Consider the following 20,875-nt stretch of genomic DNA (forward strand, 5'->3'; position numbering starts at 1 on the left):
AGACAGCCTCTTTAGAGCAAGGGCTCCTGCAAGTATTGGGGTTTAGGTACTTTAGGGTTGTACAAAAACAAAGTTGGAAGAATCCTGCTATTTTCAATGTATCAAAGGCATTATTTTGTTTTGGTGTTCAGATCAAATAGTAAATAAATAACATGTTGCTTAGAAAATATTGCTCTTGCCCTAGATCCTCTCAGCAACAATATCTCTGCCTCTGCTACACACCTGGCTCTCCATTCCAGCCCGCACAGCTGCCGAGGCAGCCCCAAGACCTCACACCACCCCATCGCTGCAGCACAGCTCTTCACAACAGCCACAGGAGGTGTTTAATGGCCTACATGGGAGACAGAAATCCCATTTCCAAACCCAGCATCCTGCAGCTACCGAGGATGGGCAATCCTTGGTGATCCACAGGTACAAAGTTCTAGCAATACCTGCGGTATCTTGGCAATATTATTTCATTGACATCAACCCTAGAGTTGAGTTACCTATTGCCTCACGAGAATATGGCACCTCTGTATTCCAGGTAAGAAGGGTCAATCACAAAGAGAAGAGGGAAAGTATTGATCATTTTCTGATTACTTTCTGATGGGATGCTAAGCTCTCTGAGAAGAATTGTCCACTGCTTGCAAGAAAGAAAAGCTCCCTAGTCAGGTGGTGATCCGAGAATGCGATAGCTCCTTTTCTCAAATTGCACAGAAAGCCAACCCATGAAAAATGCACTTTTATTGTGTTACCTTGTCCTGGCTTTTCTTGATGGTATTCGTTGCCTAACATGTTATCCTGGACTGCCTCTCGGAGTCATGATTTTGCCTTATGTTTTTCCTTGAGTATGAGGTCTCAAGTCCCTCCTTTGAGCTGACAAAAGTAATCTTTTTTTTTGTCCAAGAAATATATTTGCTTCCTTTATTTTGATACCATCCTCTTATCAAACTAACGAGACAATATGTATAATGGTCTCCATAGAGAGGGAAAATTATATGTATTTTCTGTGCAGAAACTCTTAACACTGATTATTTTGGAGAGGCTTAATTGAAAGAGGACAAATGAGAGGCAAACAAGGACTTCACTGATAAGCTGTGGGGTAAAAAAATTAATACAGGATGAAGACATGGAGAAAAACTGAAAAAGATACAGTTCTCTGTTTTCACAAAGCGTCTCTGACATAAGCCCCCTGAAGTTATCTTAGAAGAGTCGATACATTACTAATCAGGTGTCTGGAGACCTGTTTTCCCCATGATATGGGGTCTAGTCTTAAGGAATTCACATATGGCTGCATTTATAAAGAACTTTAAGGAGTACTTCAGTGAATATGGAGCACATAAGCCACTTGCTGTCCCAGTGAACTTGCTTTCTGCAGCTCAGTGGGTAAGGACAGGACTCTTTTGGAAGAGAGTGAAGTTTGAATCTCCACAGGGCGAGATGAGCACTGTAATCAGGTCTCTCACTGTCTGTGCAAGTACTAAAGGAAGGCATTGACATCTCCATGTTGTCTTCTCTGCATGGTGGTCAGCCCAGGGTGTTCAGACGACACTTAACAGGACAGATAGCCTACCTGATTAAACTCAGCCTTGTACATGAATCATAGAACAACTTACGGCCCTAAGCACAGGTGAAAGGTGGTCATCTTTCTACCAACACCAGAGTACCAGCCAGTCAACTTAAAAGTACCAGAATGCAAAGAAGGCAGAATGAGGTGGCATTAACCCTTCCTTATAAGACACAGTGTGACTATCATCCCTCAGAGTCACATAGGAATCTGAACTGTGAATGCAGTTTGGACTCTGTACTTTTTACGGGTGTGTTGTCTTAGTGAGACCTCATCAAGCTCTGTCACTGGCAGTCTTTCCTCTGCAGGTCAAAGCAGCTGGCAAGAAGCCCTGTTTTCTTCTACATATGTAAAAGGATTGCATCTGTTTCTGGTGGAAAACGACAATATTACTCTTATACTTTCTATTCTTGTTTCCTTTGCCAGTTACAAAATTCTGCATTACTCTTACAAGGTTAATTCACAATTCTTAACTTTTCCAGATATCACTCAGTTTTCTGGTAAGGTGACACTTCCTTTATTATTTTTAAGAACGGCAAAAGAGCAAACCAGGCAATTCTGCATTTGTGGCTGCAACAATTGTACTGAGGAGACATGAATATCTTGACAATATATAAGTATCCGCAGCATGTAAGTTCAAAGGGAAATTATATACCTGGCCAAAAGAACCTCTTACAGACTCAGTCAAGGCTTCGAAAAGAGGCGATTATATAACATCTTAGTTAGACCTTTGTTCATTTAGCTCTGTAGAGTGATCGGCAAGACATATTTGCCTTTAAAAGGTCAGTTTATCTTTATTGTGCTATGAATCACAGCTGCCTCTGAACTAATATAAAGCTTTCTGAGGTGTTCTCAATGTAAGACCTTTTTCATAAAGGTAAGTCACTCTCTAGGGGGACCACGACCTTTGCTAATTGAGACACAGGTTTAAAACTCTTTGGATAGAGTGAGAGATAATGTACATAAGAAATGAGAATGTTTCAACTATAGTAACCAGAGAACATTCACATATACACTATTCTTTCAAACTACTCCAGTAAGTCTTTAATCCACTTTGAAAATAAACCAGGTACTCGCGACTTTTATGAAACACAGAGTCATTCCTTCACAATAGGAAAAATTACTAGTTTCTCAACGACTAAAAATGTTTATTTATCCACACATAACCAGCAAACTTTTTCTATAAAACAATTTTTTTCTATAAAACACTTTTTCTGAGTACAAGAACATAAAATCTAGGGTACCAATAAATGGTAAAACAGCCACAGCAGCAGAGCAAGGACTACAGTCAACCAAGGGGAGAGAAAATAGATCTTGTAAAGGGACAATTTATAATTATGCTGTCTATAGTCTCTCTGAAATGACACAGTGTAAAATCCATTTCAAAAATTCAGTCAGTTAAGCACACAAACCTTTCACCCCTTTCACCCCTCTGTAAAAGGAAACGTAAAGTAGAAACAGTGATCACGACAAAGATTTGTAATGTGTCTTCACCAACATATGCAATAGAACATCCTGACTGACTTGCAAATCATTCTTATACACGACTGTACCTGTGCATTTTTAACTTCAAGATTTCAAAAATCTGTCCAGACGCTGATAAGTATCTGCGCAAGAGGGACAACTTGCACGCAGACATGGTTCCCTGACAGGTTCTCACAGGACACAGGCCTGGAGGGCACCAGAGTGGAGTGAGACTGAAAGATTTGTATCTGAATACCAGAGACTGGAGAAGTTACAGAGCTTTGCAGAAGGGATTCCTTATCTCTGAGTGGAGCTGCAGGGAAGGAGATGCACGCAACCACACCCCCATAGAGTAAGGCAGCAGAGTAGACAAACATCTTCTAATCACACAGATTAGCACTTATCTGCTTTGGGTTAGTTCATATAACTGAAATGATGCATTTTGATTTCTGGAGTATTTGAATATTTTCAAATTTTCACTTGTATTGGGAAGCAAACAAATCTTTCAGAATTTCCAACAACACAAGTGTTCGAAATTTCCCTCAGTTTAGCGGCTGTGAACTATTTATGGACTCACAGAAATCGAGTCATTGCTTAGAAGAGACGATGCTTCCCTGCCCCAGGAAGGGGCTTATTGCTCATTGACTGATAACAGATGAAGAATTTTAACTTCGTTCCAGGTGAGAGTGGGAAATTAAATGGATTTGATTTTCAGAGCCGACCTTCCCCCTGCATATTTTCTTCCCAGATTAGCTGTAAACCTGTTTTCTGAGTAAGCTTCTCATGCAACAGAGATCTTTGACCTTAGCTACTTTAATTCCAAACCACAAACTTTGACTGAATTTTCAAGAGTATACATGTGTAACTGTCACCTATTATATTAAAATTTCTGTTAAGATCCTATTCTGCCTACCATAGAACTACTAAAATGACAGGCACTGTTTAATTAAGAAAAAGAGAAAGCTAGTACTGTAATTTACAATTTATCATATATGACCTCTTCATCAAAATTCAGAACACTTTGCCAAAAAAGAAAGAAACACGCTAATGCCTTGAAGTTCATTAACATTTCTGTAATATAGGTAAATACTGGCTTCTTTAATTCAAGCTCTAAGTACATACTTGGAATTTCACCAGAACTAATTATACGTTTATACTTTTTTCTAACATAACTGGAAGTGGAGTTAATTAAGGCCATACTTCAGAATACACATTATATCAATACCTGCAATAAAAGTTAAGTGAATTCTAATTGTACCAATTTGTCCTGTAAAATGTAGAGTTTCCAAAGGTTTGTCAGATCACTGTTTACTTTTCCTTGATACCTCAGAAGAGTTATTTACAATCTAAAAAAGCAGACGAAACTCTCCGGAAACATCTGTGTTCAGTGAGAACTAAGTTACAAATTTCTCTACAGCTGCAGGCGTTTCGGCCTAGTTTCCATTACGATTTTTTTTTCCTTCAGCCTTTGTTTTCTCACCAGCTTCAATAAAAAGTATCATTTTTGTTTCTCATACAGGTTACATGCCCACCAAATCTTGTTTTATATTTTTCGCTTAATAGTATATTTTTGCTTTTGCTGTTAAGCCACTTCTGAGCGGCTTCTACTCTTTGTAATTTTGTCTTTTGTTTTTATTACTATATTACAGGCAAAGGCATGTCCCCAAGTTGCAGTTCCCATTTGCCAAATCATTAATAGAGACTATTTTTTAACCTTCCCATTTTCTACATTTTCAAATTCCCCTAGAAATGGAGTTGTATCCAGTCCAAATCCAATGCCATCCCAACATCAGAAGCAGCCTCCAAGCTACGGCAAGCTTGCCCCCATCATCGTGGGGCATGTCAAAGAATCCCCTTCACAACAAAGACATTAGAGGCAGATACTAGGAGTGTTGTAGTATTTGGGGTTTTGTGTTTCCTTTGGTTGTTCTCCTAAGATGTGTGTTCACATATAGATCTGAAGATGCAGAAGGGAAAGATAAAGACTTTTCAGAAATGAATTGTTAGCTAGGGCCAGAATTTCTATTATATTTGATATTGCTTTATGTATTAAAAACATCTGCCTGAAATGCACTATGCAGAAGACTAGATGAAACCATCCTAGAAAGGCAGGCATAAGACTGAACTCAAGTTTTATATTATGTAGAGACTTATAAGACTGAAGACAAAGCATTTTAAAGCACTTTTTGGTACTTGAGACTGGTTTAAGCTATCCCAGCAGAGACAGCCTGTATAAAGGAGAAGGCAGAAAGCAACAGAAGCGCCTGTAAATATGTTCCAAGAGGAAACCTGGACACACAGCATTCACTGGGAAGGACATTTCGATTTCTAAGTGTGGAAAGTACCTGCTGGGGCTTGATCCTGTCGCGTTCAAGAAAACAACTTTTTGTGTGCATGTTTTCTAAATGATACACCAAAGAAATACCAGGGTCCTACCAGCAACAGCTTCTCCTAGTGGAAACAGGCCAGCAAGGCTCTCAAAATTGCCTAACTACCCAGGCAAAAAGGAGTGACACGGTAATCAATTCATTTTTTTCCTTTGGAAGAGCTGTCTCTGCAGGAGTGGGGAGCAGAGTTCCTTCCAGGCAGTGCCAGACTTTAGAAATCTCTGTGTTAAGTGCACGCTGCTGTGTCTCCTGTTGAGCCTGAGCTACCTTCATATTCTGTTGCTAATTTAATGGCTTCGAAGAAAGCAATTGATTACCAAGTTATGATCCTTCTAAAGTGCTTTGGGAGACGTTACTTTCTTTAAAGACCATCTGAGCAAGAACTTGAGGCATTTTCTGCAGGCATTATCAAACCAAGTCCAAAGTGATAGAAATGTCACCTAAGTATGATGTGATTAAAACAGCTCATAAAGCCCGAGCAATGCTATAAAGGAATATGCAAAGGAGACACAATAATATTAAGCATTAATATTTTCCCAACAAGGAAGTCCAATTTGTAGCACAGCACTAATGAGCTGGTTTGTTTGCCTCTGATTTCTTCTTCTACACTGAAGCAATTGTTCTGGATCACAGATAGCAGAACGTTGATCAACCACAATACACCTACACAAGTACAGCATTTAAATATCCAAGTTCAAAAGAGAGAAACAAACTGTCTTCTAGAAATAAAAGCAGCTGGGATGATGTCTGGGAGAAAAGCGCTTTTCCATAGCAACCTTGAAAGCCTGCTGCATTCATAGAATGTCAATTCCCACTATGCTGCTATTAATCAAATACAAACTCCAATGAGGAGGAGATGGGATGGTGAGGTAAACACCACTGATTTAATTTAAAAAATAACAAAGATTCCCTTTAAATATTCTGCTTACCTAGAAGCCTGCAGACCAGCAAGTGATTATTGCAGGCTGACACTTCCAACACAACAACAACATTTAGTGATTTTAAGAAAACTTCATTTAGGTGCAGGAAAAAATTAAATTGGCTTGAGCCCAAAGTTGGACATTAAAGAAGACTTGTCCTGTGCAAGCTTGGACCTTTACTCTTATAAGCATTGCCTGATCAGGTACAGAAGTGGTAATTTTTAAACATTTCTCATACTTCTTGCAAAAAGCCAGTTCCCATTTTGAAGGATCGGTGTGCTGCTAAATATTTATCTGAGAGGGAGATTTTCACAGGGCTGTACGTGAATCATGTGCTCACCCCTTGGTGACAGAAAGAAAAGGCCGTTTGAAAGTCAATAGGGACTGAGAGGTGGTCCCCAGCTGAGGGAGCTACACCTGCTCATCCCCTGCCTCTTCACTTGAGCATGTCATTCCTCTCTCCTTCAAAATGATAGCCAGTTTCCCAAAATCTAATGCTCTCTTCCCTGACAGATATTTACATTGATTGGGCGTCCATATGAATCATAGAATCATCAAACAGCCCAGGTTGCAAAGGGTCCAACCTTTTGTGGGAATGGGAGCCTAGAGGAGACTATCTAGCACCCTGTCCAAACACATCTTGAAAACCTCCAGTGATGGGTCTCCACCACGTCCCTGGGGAGATTGCTCCAGTGATTAATTGTTCTCACTGTAAAAAAATTATTTCATATAACAAGATGAAACCTCTCCCAGTGCAAATTGTACCCATTGCCCCTTGTCTTCTCCCGTGAAGAGAGCACTGTTTTGTAGCCATCCTTTAAGCACTGGAATACTGTGATGAGGTCCCCCCTAAGCCTTCTCTTCTCCAGGGAAAAGAAACCTAACTCCTTCCGTCTTTCCTCATAGGGCAGGTTCTCCAGCCCTTTGATCATCTTCATGGCCCTTCTTTGGACAATCTCCAGTCTGTACACATCTTTTTTGAATTGCCAGGACAAGAACTGGACACAGTACTCCAGGTGCAGAGTTGTGCTCTTCTACCCTATACAATCTTCTGTAAAAGGCTGATTATCAGCAGAAGCACACTTTGGAGTTAACCACAGAGATAAATGTTACCTCAGTCTCTCCATCACTGCAATAGCTGCCCTCAAGTCCAACTTCCTGAGCTGTTTTATTCCCATCAAAAGGAAAAGGATCTTTTTTAATAATACAAAGTTCAACTCTCATAATTATTCAAGACCAAGGAGTATAAATAAGAGCAGCAGTGCCTGGTGCCTGGGAGGCAGAGTGGGGAAGGAGGGGACAAGGCTCTTCTCCAAGCAGAAGGTCAGACACAATACCTTGGTTCCCACCATCTCCTCACTTCAAAGCTAAAACCACATTGTGACATGATTTGGGGCACATCTTATGGATTTCATCACTCTCAACAGTTATAATCTACAAAATCTGCCAGGTCTATTTTCAGCTTCATCTGTGTAATTCCATCAGCTATGAAGATTCAGATACTTGGCGGAGCTTCAAACCAAAAACAACCTGGCACTGGGTCTGATCTGCCTAAACAACATGACAGTGTCCTTTCAATAAAGTATTTCAGATAGAGACAGCTGTTCTTTTCTTACACCCTGAGTGAATAAATGTAATGATACTGGTTTTAAGAGCTCACCATATCTAGCCTCCCTAATAGGAGGTTACACAGGTGATCATTGTGTTTTTTCCCATATCCCATTTCCCATTTCTGAGGGAACACTTGTTGAAGGTAATTTTTTTAATGGAAGTGTGGGTGAAGAGTAGCAACTCTATTCACTGGCACATCCTGTCCATTCTCAATAGTGTATTTACAACGATTTTTAAATGATTGTACGAATTTATGGCAGCAGGTTTTGCCCTCTAGTGGAAGATGAAGCAAAGTACAATATGTAGTTAGAAATATATCTAGATTGACCATGTGGACACTGACCATATGTTTACTGGATGGCTGAAGACACAGCAAGCGAGTCACAGTGCATATCATCTCTTATCACCAGGGATGAGGAGTGGAGAGGGGAACTCCTTGGAATTTACAGAGATGACAGCCCAGGTTTAGTAGAAAATGGAAAGAAAATGGAAAAATTCCCGTGATGTCAGGATGTTGTTTACGGAACAGGTCTAACAGTTTGAAATTTCAACACTTGATAATGTGTCTACTGTACTGTGTTTTCTGTTACTTCCATTATTTATGAAAATAAATTAAATAATTTCTTTTTAAAAACATGAATAGCTCAGACTGTAGTTAGGTGGCGCAGAAGGCAGGGTTATTGCAACAAATCATAGGCAAATATTGTCAGAGTTTTTGTCAACATATATTGACTCAAATTTTAAATACTGATCATGTGAATAAGATCAAAATTAATCTTCCTTTGGTTATCAAAGAATGTTAATGCTATACACCAAAATAGAAATATTAAAAAAAATCAGTGGTGACTATTTACTTCTTGTGTAAATAAATCTCTGTTTGTATGAAACTAGCTCAGTACTGACGTCTGATTGTTCTGGTTCCCAAAGTATTGGGCCACACCTAACTAGTGAGTGACATCAGTTCAGAACTAAAGGTATTTACTAGCACTACCAGTAATGCTTAAAAATCTCACCTACCTCTGACAATTGAGTTATCACATTTTATATCAGTTAATCTTATCTTCATTGGCTGAGATTTTAAAATTATTGCAAATAATTAAATCATTAAAATAATTCTAAACATTAGGAAACAATCAATGGTAAATTTAGTTATACTGAAAATTCTCCAAAGAAGTCTCAAAAAAGATACTATTGTCGAAAATCTTTCATGGTTAACACCATAGGTTCCTGTTGATTTTCACTAAATCTTATGAGATGGAAGAGAAAGCCTCATGAAGTTCAACCAGGCCAAGTGCAAGGTCCTTTGCCTGGGTCATGGCAATCTCAGGCACAAATACAGGTTGGGCAGAGAAAGGCTTGGGAGCAGCCCTGAGGAGAAGGACTTGGGCGTTCTGGTGGACGAGAAGCTCAACATGAGCAGGTAATGCGCACTCACAGCCCAGAAAGCCAACCGTATTCTGGGCTGCATCAAAAGAAGTGTGGCCAGCAGGTCGAGGGAGGTGATTCTACCCCTCTACTCCGCTCTGGTGAGACCCCACCTGGAGTACTGCGTCCAGCTCTGTAATCTTCAACACAAGAAGGACATGGACCTGTTGGAACCGGTCCAGTGGAGGGCCACAAAGGTGATCAGAGGGCTGGAGCACCTCTCCTACGAGGAGAGGCTGAGACAGTTGGGGTTGTTCAGCCTGGAGAAGAGAAGGCTCCAGGGAGACCTTATAGCGGCCTTCTGGTACCTAAAGGGGGCCTACAGGAAGGATGGGGAGGGACTCTTTATCAGGGAATGTAATGATAGGACGAGGGGTAACAATTTTAAACTGAAAAAGGGGAGATTTAGATTAGATATTGGGAAGAAATTCTTTACTGTGAGGGTGGTGAGATACTGGAACAGGTTGCCCAGAGAAGCTGTGGATGCCCCATCCCTGGAAGTGTTCAAGGCCAGGCTGGATGGGGCTTTGAGCAGCCTGGTCTAGTGGGAGGTGTCCCTGCCCATGGCAGGGGGGCTGGAACTAGATGATCTTTAAGGTCCCTTCCAACCCAAACCATTCAATTATTCTATGATTCTAAAGAAACAGCACCTAATGCCTGTCTTTTAAACTCTTGTATCCCAAATAAAGCACACTGTATATCTCAGAGTGGTATAATCTCTCCTGGTATCAAGGATTGAGCATTTGTAGCCAGATTCTGTGTTAGAACAAGAGGACATGGAAGGGATGCATCTGAGGGGTCCAAACAGTATCTTTTATGGACTTCCACAACTGATGCTTTTCTAACACCAGACAGGGACTCTCTTGAGGTATTATAAATACCTAGTGCCAGTTGTTCTTTGAAAAGGCTTCAGTTAAGACATAGGGCCCAGTTTTCACCTTACAAAGGTCAGTTGCCAGCCCTGTCACCCACACACCTTGGACAACAGAGATTTTGTCCTTCTTCATTGCTGTTTCAAAGACACAAATATCAGCCAGGGTGTGATTCCCTTTGCATTGGCAAGAGACAACTGCTTCTCAGGAGGAACAGATAAAGCCAGCAGAAAAGTTTGTACTTCTCTCAGGTTAGCCTCCCTTCCCTCAGTCCCAGAGAAGAACATAAATAGGCCATTACTTTAGTAAGGTTAAATGTTAAAAGTAATCTGAGCATGAGGGATGAAATCGATTATTCCTCCTTTAGAGAACAAAGAGTGGTAGAAGCTCTGTCCTAGCTGGTCTGGAGGAAGCCAGCCCTGACATGAGCTGTGCCAAGGGAAGGAAAAGCAGTAATATCTCCAGGAGATATTGGAGACACTGGAGACACAGGCTCATCCGAGACACATCTCCCAGAGCACCTGCCAGCACTAAATCCTGATGACTCGGCTGAATTCTGCCTAGAATTTAAAGGGTGAAAGCCTGGCAAAGCTCTTGAATCACACCGCACTTGACGCTCACCTTATTGTACAAAGAGTTGTGACTGTAAGGGCTATAAGGATTCTCATGAACATCACACGTGATGGAAGACAAGTGGCTGAAAGGTCCGGGGTTTAGACAGTCAGCGAGGGAGACGGATGGAGGACGCAAAGGGGACTTAGTTGAAGGGATCAGTTTAGTTGGATACAGAGGGTGTAGGAGAGCAGTCTCCTATGAAAAAAAAGAAAAGCAAACAGAAACAGATTAATGGATGCAAAAAAGGAGCTTTGGACAGAAAGCAAAGTGCTTGTCTTGCACCTTTTTTCATTTCACAGGGCTTGATGATTAACTAGGGAAGATACTCTACCTTCATGCCAATAGAATTGTTCTACACTAAGCACTTTCATTGGCACGGAAGTGCACACACAAAAACCTGCTGTAGATGTCCCATTAAGCCAGTTATGCTTCATCTGGGGTCCAGTGCATCTCCCTCCTGCAGCTCAACTGATGCTCAAGTGACAGAAAAGGAAAGCCCAGAAGGATCGTGTTTTAGGATAAAATGGCCGCATTTTGGAACATTTTCTGAGAGGTTGGATTGGAAGCAAAACCAATCTGAAAACAGTGTCTGAGAGGTACAAAAGAAAGTCTGCCTTATCTATGTACTAGCAGGAGCACTTTGGGCTTTTTAAAAAGACTCTAACAAGCCTTTTGAGCCATTGAAGTGTTAGACAAGTGAAGGTGCACGCACGATATATTGCAGTACTGCAAGTTGTCAGCAGTTATTAGTGTTTCTGGTTAAAAAAAGCCAATACATGTGTGCTTTTTGCACCTAAAGGATAAAATCCTTTAAAAAAAATTGATTTTTTAAAGATTTGGGATAGAGTCAAGGAGGCATACCCAGCTTTTGGCACAAATCTCGTGCTTAGCTTTTGTCAAGGTAGTTGACACAATACATCCCGAATCGTCACCCGCTTGGCTGGCTGAGTCCAGACCAGAACCTCCCCTGCACGCTGTGCCTTTGAGCTCAAGACCCAGAAAATTTGTGACAGAATTTGTGACCCAGAAGCTAATAATGTATTGCTCGCCAGAAGAGCGAGCGTGAGCAAATGAGCGGATCAGAGCCCGGCAGTGGCGGGAGCGGCTGGAAGGGGACCAGGCAGCAGTCACTTCACATGGACCTTGCCTCCTGCTGCTCCTCCTCAGAGGCATCAGCCCTATTTCTTATTAATGATAAACCTTGGCAAACTGGCCTCACAGCTTCATGCCAACTCATATCTCTCTAGTTCATCCTTATCTTGCTCTTCCATTGCCCAAAGTGGTTTATTTTTTTTAATGACAAAGGAGCCTATGTACATTCTTGTTAATAAATATTTGCAAGCGCATGAATTCTCTAACATTCATTATGAGTTGTTTTCATAGTACTGTGTAACAAAATGCCCTACTTTTTCCCCAGAAGAGATTCTGTTTCACCAATTTTAAATGAAAATTTTCATGAAGCTGTCGCATCAACACTGCTCACGAGTTACATATACTTCCAATAAATTTTATGGTGCTTTTCTGAACAAACTGGAGCATACTTGCAAAATTCATGAAACGTTCCTGAAATGTACTAAGCAGGAGAAAAAAAATTCTGTCTCACGAGGGGCAAATTGCCATCTCCATTAAGGGCATCTAAAAATGTGGGAAGCTTAATACTGCCAGTTTGGAACCTCAGAAATGCTACGCTCTGCCTTTAACAAATGTTTAAGTGGGGGATATCCACTGAGTAGCCGCTGCTACAAGTTGTATGTGTCCTCAGGAAAAAAAAAAAAAAGGCAACAGCATAAGATAGTATGAGAAAAAGCCAAAATAAAATGGGATTTTTCTCTGGTTTATAAATTTTATTGTCACACCAGTGTCAATCTACATAGAGCACACCCAAAGCACAGATAAAACCAGCTATCTGTGAGCTGAGCTACACCCTTTCCAGAAGGTCCTTACTAATTTAGAAATCTCTTTTTGTCTCCGTCCACTACTTTGGATTATCTGCATGAGAACAGCTGCCTGTTAAAGAAAAAGTTAAATTTTTTTTACGAGGGAAATGGCCTTTTCTGCATGGGGACATTTCTTAATCAAATGAAAAGCAAACAAGTTACTCTCTGTTGTGAAAAAAAAAGAAAAGCAACGTGCATCCAACAAAGGGATGTGAAGCTGAAGTTCATCAGTTAAGGCTGGCTGCATCATTCTGTCTCAAAGTGAATGTCACCCACATAGTCACCAGTGCTCAGTGTCACACTGGGAGGTTTGGCAGGGAGGGGAAGTACTGCAGAGATCTAAGAAAAAATGAAAGGAGAGAAGTTAATAAAGCTGATGGCATCTGGAACCTCATCTAATCTGTGCCATCCTTGAAGGTGCAGCCTGAAAGGGCCTGTCCTTTCAAGATGGGCTGGGTGAAGCAGAGGCAGCAACGTCACCTAGGGAGGGTGTTGTTGGCAATGGTATGAGAAAGAAAGGAAAAGAAAATGCAGAGAGAGGGAGAGAACAGAAATGTAAGAGCTGAATCTCCCAGCAGGACTGGGAAAACCTTCAAAGAAAACCAGGGAAAATCAGCAACAGTATGAGCAGTTTTGCCCTCAGCCACAGTAGGTGCCTGCCAAGTTCTTATTTGCGGACAAGTGGACTAACACCGGCTCTTCCGCAGAAAGCCTCGCTGTTAGTTTCCTAGTTTTAATTCACAGCTCTCATATCCCATGAAAGCAGTCAATTTACCTGATTCTGGGGTAATATTGGTGGGAACGCCTCCCAGTCTTTGGAAGCCAGCCGCTGTGCAGGCAAAAGCCCTAACTACTGAGAGCAGGTGAAGAGGGAGAACGAGTGTCCTTGTAGGCTAACAGCCCCGTGATCAGAGGCAACCACCGCAATTCTCAAGCTGTTGTCTGGGCACGGAGCCCAGTTCCACAGGCAGCGCCGCAGCCCTCTTACAGGCACTGAGACCCCTCAGGAGAGTCCCACAGGCACTGCAAGGTGGTGAACATCCTCATGCGGGCACCCAGGCCACCTCCGCTCACAAGGGAATTATATCAGCACCATAAACCTCCTTTGAGAGGCAAGAGCTGAAATCATAAGCATATGCTGTCACGCTCAGCACTTCAGTGTTTTCCCCAGATCTGGTTATTATCGTACTATTAATTGTTGCATTAGACCACCACTAGAATCATATGGCCGTTCCTCACACAAACAAAACCAGCTTCTGTTAAGTCAGTCAATCCATCTGAATACAGGTCTATGTACTTCCTTTTTCATAATAAAGATGTCTTAATAGAGATCTCCCAAAATAACAAGTATTTTACAGCAACCTGTGGTATTTCTTAGGTTAGGATAAAAATACCAATTTATCAGTACTTTAAAGCATATGACATTGTTCTTTTAAATAAAAGAAGCAAAACTGAACATATTCATTGTGAAATTAACTTTTCCATCTATCAAAGTCAGTGCACTATTTGTTCAGTTCATTTTAATACATAGCTTTTATATAAAATGATTTTGGCTTTTGTTATAACAACCACATTTATTCATGGACCTTTTACATCCTCAGTACTTCAGTAATATGTACCATAAGTAATTTATAAGGTGTAAGTTGACTGTTTTTCACAATTAGCTTCAAATGTCAGTAAGCTTCAGACTATGGCAACAACCCCAGGTTTGCCTTTGCCTGAAAATACGAAGTTTGGTGATTGCTTTGTTCCTTCATCAGCAAAACAATAGCCAGCAGAATCAGTGCCCAGCCCTGATGAAAGGCAGGTATGAGCTGCCCCTGACCTTGCAGAGAGGCCCAGCTGAGGTGGCCTAGACCAGAAGTTCTCTAGCAGTAGCTCAAGCTCAAGCTCTCCTCCTCTTTCATCCCAGGCAAGCGGCAGCACAGTGCCTTGGCACCAGAAGTTTCTTAGAAAGTTAAAGCATGAAAAACTCACTATGAACTCACCTGTAGTCTCTGAAATCAAATATTCACTGTCAACCTCAAAAGTTCAGAGGCAAATTGTAAATCATCTTTATTCTTATATTTTACAGAAACTCCACATCCTATAGAGCCTATAGAATGAGAAAACTTCTGATGCCACCCATATGTGCTGCTGGAACCCACTCATGCTACAAATAAATCTTCCTTTGTTTGTAATGACGCAGTACTCTTGAGAAATGACAGGATTGTCCTACAGCAAGTAAGAGCTATGGGGAGGAATCTTAAAAAAAGGGGAATCTTAAAAAAAATCAGTTACAAAAGGAAGAAGAGAGGACTGCCATTACTAGAGTGTCTAAAATGACTAGAGAGGCATAGAAGTATGAGAACTTCAATTAGTAAGGTATTTTATTCACATCGTGTCTAACAAGAGGACTGTTGGCTTCATTTTACTACCCTCCAGATGGAAGATTCCGAACATACTGGTTAGGTTAATAATAAGCTCCTACAGGGAGGTTCAGATTATGTATCACAGTTAAGGTTTAACTCACAGTAACACACATAAACACAAATGTACAAGAAAAGGCAGACTGAACCATTCATCTGGGGTTTCTCTGAGATCATGCTTCATACGGGTCAGCAAAGTTCAAGATGTGCTTTTGCAAAGTGATCCTATTGCTTTATGCAGAGGTCTGTGGGAGAAGGCAGCAATTGTGCTCCCCCATGGGCTGCCTGTTAAGGAAGTTTGCATGTGGTAGAAAAGCTGTCCCCTCAAGCTGTGGAGAGACATGAATATGGACCTGGGGGCGCTACGCACTGGGAAGTGACAAGGAAACTCACTGGTGCTCCTCTGCAGTCTCCCTTGAGAGGGAAGAGTGAACCTTGCCCAGTCATTGCTGTCCTCCGTTCTCTTTAGAGAGGATTTGGGTCTGGACCCCAAATGGTGGAAGCGCTTTCTAGCAGATCTGATCCAGACACCTGCTTGACAGGGGAGCACAAGATTTCCACTTTCTTTTGTACAGTGTTTCCTACAGCCATCGTACAAAGGTCCTCTCCTCAACATACAGTTTTTTTAGATCACCAAAAAAAATGTCCCTGTAGAAAGCCCAGCTGCCCATCTCCAGCCTGGAGACTCTCCTCCAGGAGCCAAGTGCCCCTTGGGGAATCCTCTAACGTTGCAAAAAAAGAAGAGACCAGGAAAAAAAAAGGATCTAAGATTATTCCATCATCTTTAAGGATGGCTTTAAGCTGAGGCTACAAAATCCTTCAGAGTGAGAGTTACTCACCTGCTCGGTATCTTGATCACTGATTTCTTCAAGGTACTTTTTAAAAGGATTGGGTTGATAGGGCTCCTCCTTTTGCTGTGCACTCTTTCCTTTCACCAGCACGGGACGAATGACACCAGGTTTTGTCTTCACCCAGAAAAATAAAAGAAAATACTTTATAATCTACAGAATATTTGTTAGACAAGTCAATTACAGTGGGCCTGGCCTGTATGGACTAGATTTAAGTTTTATTAATAACATATTTCACCACCAAAATTATTCAGGTGTCATGCTGCCTGGCCTATTTTAATACAGATTGTAGACGAAAATGACAAGAGGTGTTTTTATGCACAGAACCTCATCGCTGACATCTGTTTGTTACCGATACAAAAATAGATGCCGGGCTGTCAGACTATGGTTTGTGGGTTTTGCTGGCTGTTTTTGCTAGCTGTTCCGCTGCATCTTGATAAGTTCACCAAGTCACACTTTATGCACAGCCACACGTCTGCAAATTCCTTTCTGGGCTGCTCAAAACAGTAACTGTGAAACAGGGAAGGGCGACATGTGATGCTGTTGACTTACGTCCAGGCAGCAACATATTAGGGGAAAGTCTTTCTGGGGAAAAATACCAGTGATTGCATGCTGGATTTTCACAGTATCATTAAGAGTTCACTTGGAAAAGTACAATTTTAGAGAATTTAATCAGCACGGATGTGTGATACCCCTCATTTCAGACAAATCCGATTATTTAATCACGAAAAAATCTCTTGCTTAGCTACCAGCCAACCAAAAAATTGACTATTAACTTGTCAATTTAGTACATCTGTGGCTTTCAGAATCCTTACAGTAAAACCTGACATGATGGAATGTGGCATAAACTCTAAACGGAGGCTAGGGGATAATTTTAAAATAGACAACTTTTTTGCTAAGCAAAGAAAAGGAAGAAAAAACTGTACATTCTTACTGGAATTTGGTAAGTACTGAAGTCCTGGAGGGGTCTGTGATTTAATTTAAACTTTTAAATAAGTCAGTTATACTCTTCGCTGTTACAGCAACCCCATAGAAAATGGGCGGTCTTTGTCGCAACTTAGGTAGATAACAACAGGGCTGCTGCTGAGCTCCTTCTGTGGTTGCAGCCCAGCGGCACAGCTTGCCCAGCCGGGACTGGGACTGAGCTGCTGTCACAGCCCCCCACCCTCAGCACCCAGCAGGGTATAAAAATGCAGAGAAGAAACTTGATTCACTATTAGATTTGTTTACAAGATGTAGACTATGTACATTTAATAACGCCATGCTGCCTATTTTCAAAAGCAATACACTTTAAGCAGTCTGCCTGGAAATAAGAGAAGCTTGCTGTGAAAGTAAGATTAAAATGATGCAGCTGAGATTGCTGGAGGTATCATGTAAACTGAGTTATGGATCACCTTAATATAAGATTTGCAGGCATCCAGCAAGAACAGGGCAAGAGGGGTGCCCGTCAGAGCACAGGAGGCAGGAGATGTCCCCACGTCTTGTGCTTCTGCCTCTGCCCTGGGAAAGGACAGAGCAGTGCCCAGGGGCTGAGGTGAAGGTGGCAGAGGTGGGGAGGATCTCAACACACCTGGGAAAAGCAAGGCCCAGGCCTTTGTGTTTTATCCCCTCCCTCCTTTCCACAGTTTGGGGCCCTTTCATCTGCCTCATCAAATAAGAACAAACGTATTCAACTGAAGGCAGAAATAAGCCATGAGGTGATACTAACTTTTTATAAAGAGTGATGACTGCCAAGCTGCATTAAAAACCTTTTCATTAAGAAGGTCAACTCAGTGAAAGATAAAGTGCTCATTTAAGGAACTTACAGTCTATAATTCATGACTATTTCTTCGTAGGATTCACCATAAAATAATTATTTTCCTCTCCAAGATTTCTGAGAAGAGTTTGTAAAAGTGAAAGACTCCTGTCTTTCCACACAAAGGTAAATATGAAAATAGAAAGAAAGCTACAGTTGTTATGAAGTCATCATTACACAGACAAAGGACCTGTGGCCTTCTAGCGCTCCTCCACACCATGTAACCATGCAATAAAATGCCCATTGAAGCACCTGAAATCATCAAGGATAAGCTACTCTCTTTATGCAGGAAACCTCTTCCAAAAGCACACTGTAGAAATGCTTTTAAGGAAGCATTTTCTAAACATCACACACACTCAAGTGCTGACTGCATCACATGTTTATGCCTGACTCGGCTAACGGGATGGCAGATAGCAGCCAGCAACCAGAATTTGAAATACTTTATTAGCTCCCTGACAAGCTATATAAAATCTTTGATCCAAAAGTAAAAACTTGAACTCTTTCTTTGATAGCGGGTGGCACAACTGTCATTGCTGAGAAGCAAGTTAAGACTTCGTTTTGCCAAGGAAAGTGTTGTCTTCCTGCGACGGCACTGAAAAATGGTAAAGGCTGTTAGGGTAGCAATGGGCTGCCGCCACATGGCTACAGCCCTATTAGCAAATTACACAGGCCCAAGACATAAGCTCCAGAGATGACCCATCATCAGTTGTACTGATTTGGTGCCAAGGTGCACCCTGGCATGGTTTTGGCCCAGGTCAACAAGCACACAGTCAGAAATAGGAGGATACAGTGGGCCAGGGTGTCCCTTGCTAGGCAGGATGGACATGGTCACCCTTCTTCAGGGACAGAAGATATTTTGGCTGTATGAAAATGAACCATGCATGATATTCACCCCAGAAGTCAGAAGCCTGAACTTTCTCGTCATCAGGAGTATGGGCATGTTCATCTCTAATTTTTTCCTCTATTATGACACTGAGATCCTGCTGAAACTGATGAGTAAGGTCCCAGTTGCAACCCCGTTCTTCTCAGCAGGGGCCTAAAATCCTCTGAGTTGCATGTTTCTTCTATCTGAGTCACTGTTACTTCCTCTTATCCAGAGTACTCAGGGACCCCCAAAGTATGTAGGGCCAGACCCCTCTTTGATAGCTAGCAGTGACTGCACTCCCTCCTTGCGGTGCTTTGTGTCACTACGCAGACATTAAGACGTTCCAGGTACCTGAACAGCTTTCCTGTAAACAAGAAAGTTGCCTCTTAATGTTTAACACGGAATTGGCTTTTTAATATGTTTTCGACGCAGTGCTGTTTTGAAGCAGCCTGCCTCTGTGACAACCAGACAATGTTTAACAAAAATATGACGTGATCAGATAAAAATATATAGCAGAACACGAGAGTTAACCTTGGGATAAAATAATTACCATCCTCTTTCTTTCCTTTTTGCTCTCCTTCCAACAGACATCGCTTTACAAATAGCAAGCACCGAACCCATCTGTTTGCCTGCCTAACCTTTATATCCAACTGTTCTGTACACATAAGTCTCCTGCAGTTTTTGAAGCCTTCTGGGCTGGGATGGAAAGGGACCTTCATGGAGAGGGACCATTCCCATTCCTTTCCAACAACTTAATTAGTTTTGGGGAAAGGGGCCTTGAGGCAGACGGGGCAAGTATGCAACGCAGCATGCCCCAGCCGCTGTAGTTATCTTCTGTCAGCGCTGAGAAGCCAAAGTCACCTGAGAAACCTCTAAACTGTTGAGAGCACCTGCTTTCTTTGCCGCTGTTCTGGGGAAAGGCGACCAGGAAAGGGAGCAGGTTTGCCCAGGTGCTGCTCGCTGCCCGAGTTGGTGGCAAGGAGGGGCCTAAGGGCAAGCCCTTAGCACCGATGCTGCTCTCTGCTTCCCTCCCTGCTTCCTTCCCTTTCTTTGGAAAACTCTTTTAGCACATTTAAATTCCTTTCACCCCCATTTTCCTACAGTATATCAGGAATCTCTTTCATTTCCTACTTTGCTGTGTGGTGGCTCTCTATGGACCATTCCTCAGTATAACTGATGCATTTCACTTCAGCAGTGTCTGCATTTTGGTGCTTGACAAAGTATAGATGTAGACCCATGGCCAACACTGACTTCCTTCCACTGACTGTTTTTTATCAGTGCTCAAAGGCCATGAAATCATTTTAAGTGGATAGATGCACCCATGACCCCTGATTTTATGCTGGACCTGCCAACTAGGCTATATTTTATGTCATTCTGACTTGAAGTGGATCTTAAACGATGCTGAATTTAGTACTATTTTACTTTAAAGCAGTAAATAAGTAATTAAAATAGCTATAAAAAAATAATAAAAAAAAAATCAAAGGAGCTGCCAAAAGGATGAAATGGTTATAAGTGACCAGAATCCTGCTTAAGACAGTAATGTTTCAGGGAAGGTGGAAGGTGTGCATCAGCTTATAAAAAGAGTTGAAGAGATCAGTAAATTCTGGGATGTTCAAAAGGCAGTGCAAAAAAGTGAAAAAAGAAATAAGGAGTAAAAGGCTCCAAATACAAAAAGTTGTGTTCAAATAAAATCTAGAGGAAAAAAAAAAAGACAAAAAAAAAAAGACAAAAAACAAGACCAAAAAAACCCCAAACTAGGTCATAACATTAAAACATTATGTATTAGGTCAAGAAAGACTTTGAGAAAAAAAATCTTCCTAAATTTCCTTACAACTAAAAGTCTATGGGGCCAGTAGATATAATCAAGACATAAAAAAGATGCACAAAGAAGAGGAGACCGAGGCTGAAAATTAATTCCTCACTTCAGCTTTCCTCACAGGAAGACTCAGGGAGGTTCTCACATCTCACACTGGCAAGGAAACAAATTGGAGGAACTGTCTCAAGTACAGTGTCAATAAGAGAGATTTGAGAACAAATCAATAAAATGAGCAAATAAAGTGCAAGGAATAAATAAAGTTGTAAAGGAATTCCAGTGAGAAATTGCCACATTGTGAATTGTGGTATTTAATTTCAGACATAATCAGCAGCGGAAGAATGAGATGCGGCAGCTATGGGGCAGGTT

The 20,875-nt window shown here is 41.5% G+C and overlaps 1 protein-coding gene across 7 annotated transcripts in view; it reads right to left on the reverse strand.

Moving 5' to 3' along the window:
• Window positions 1-20,875, reverse strand: part of MLIP (muscular LMNA interacting protein) — a 111,968-nt gene that overhangs the window by 10,565 nt on the left and 80,528 nt on the right. For 5 of the 7 annotated variants that reach the window (XM_063330300.1, XM_063330301.1, XM_063330299.1 and 2 more), the window contains 2 exons: window positions 16,025-16,150; window positions 10,847-11,035 (listed from right to left, as the gene is read on the reverse strand). In XM_063330300.1, the coding sequence (XP_063186370.1) occupies window positions 10,847-11,035; window positions 16,025-16,150 (315 nt within the window). The remainder of the gene's footprint in view (window positions 1-10,846; window positions 11,036-16,024; window positions 16,151-20,875) is intronic. The other 2 variants (XM_063330303.1, XM_063330302.1) reach the window with 1 other exon arrangement.

This window comes from Chroicocephalus ridibundus, chromosome 3 (assembly GCF_963924245.1).
Source record: "Chroicocephalus ridibundus chromosome 3, bChrRid1.1, whole genome shotgun sequence".
Taxonomy (NCBI): Eukaryota; Metazoa; Chordata; class Aves; order Charadriiformes; family Laridae; genus Chroicocephalus; species Chroicocephalus ridibundus.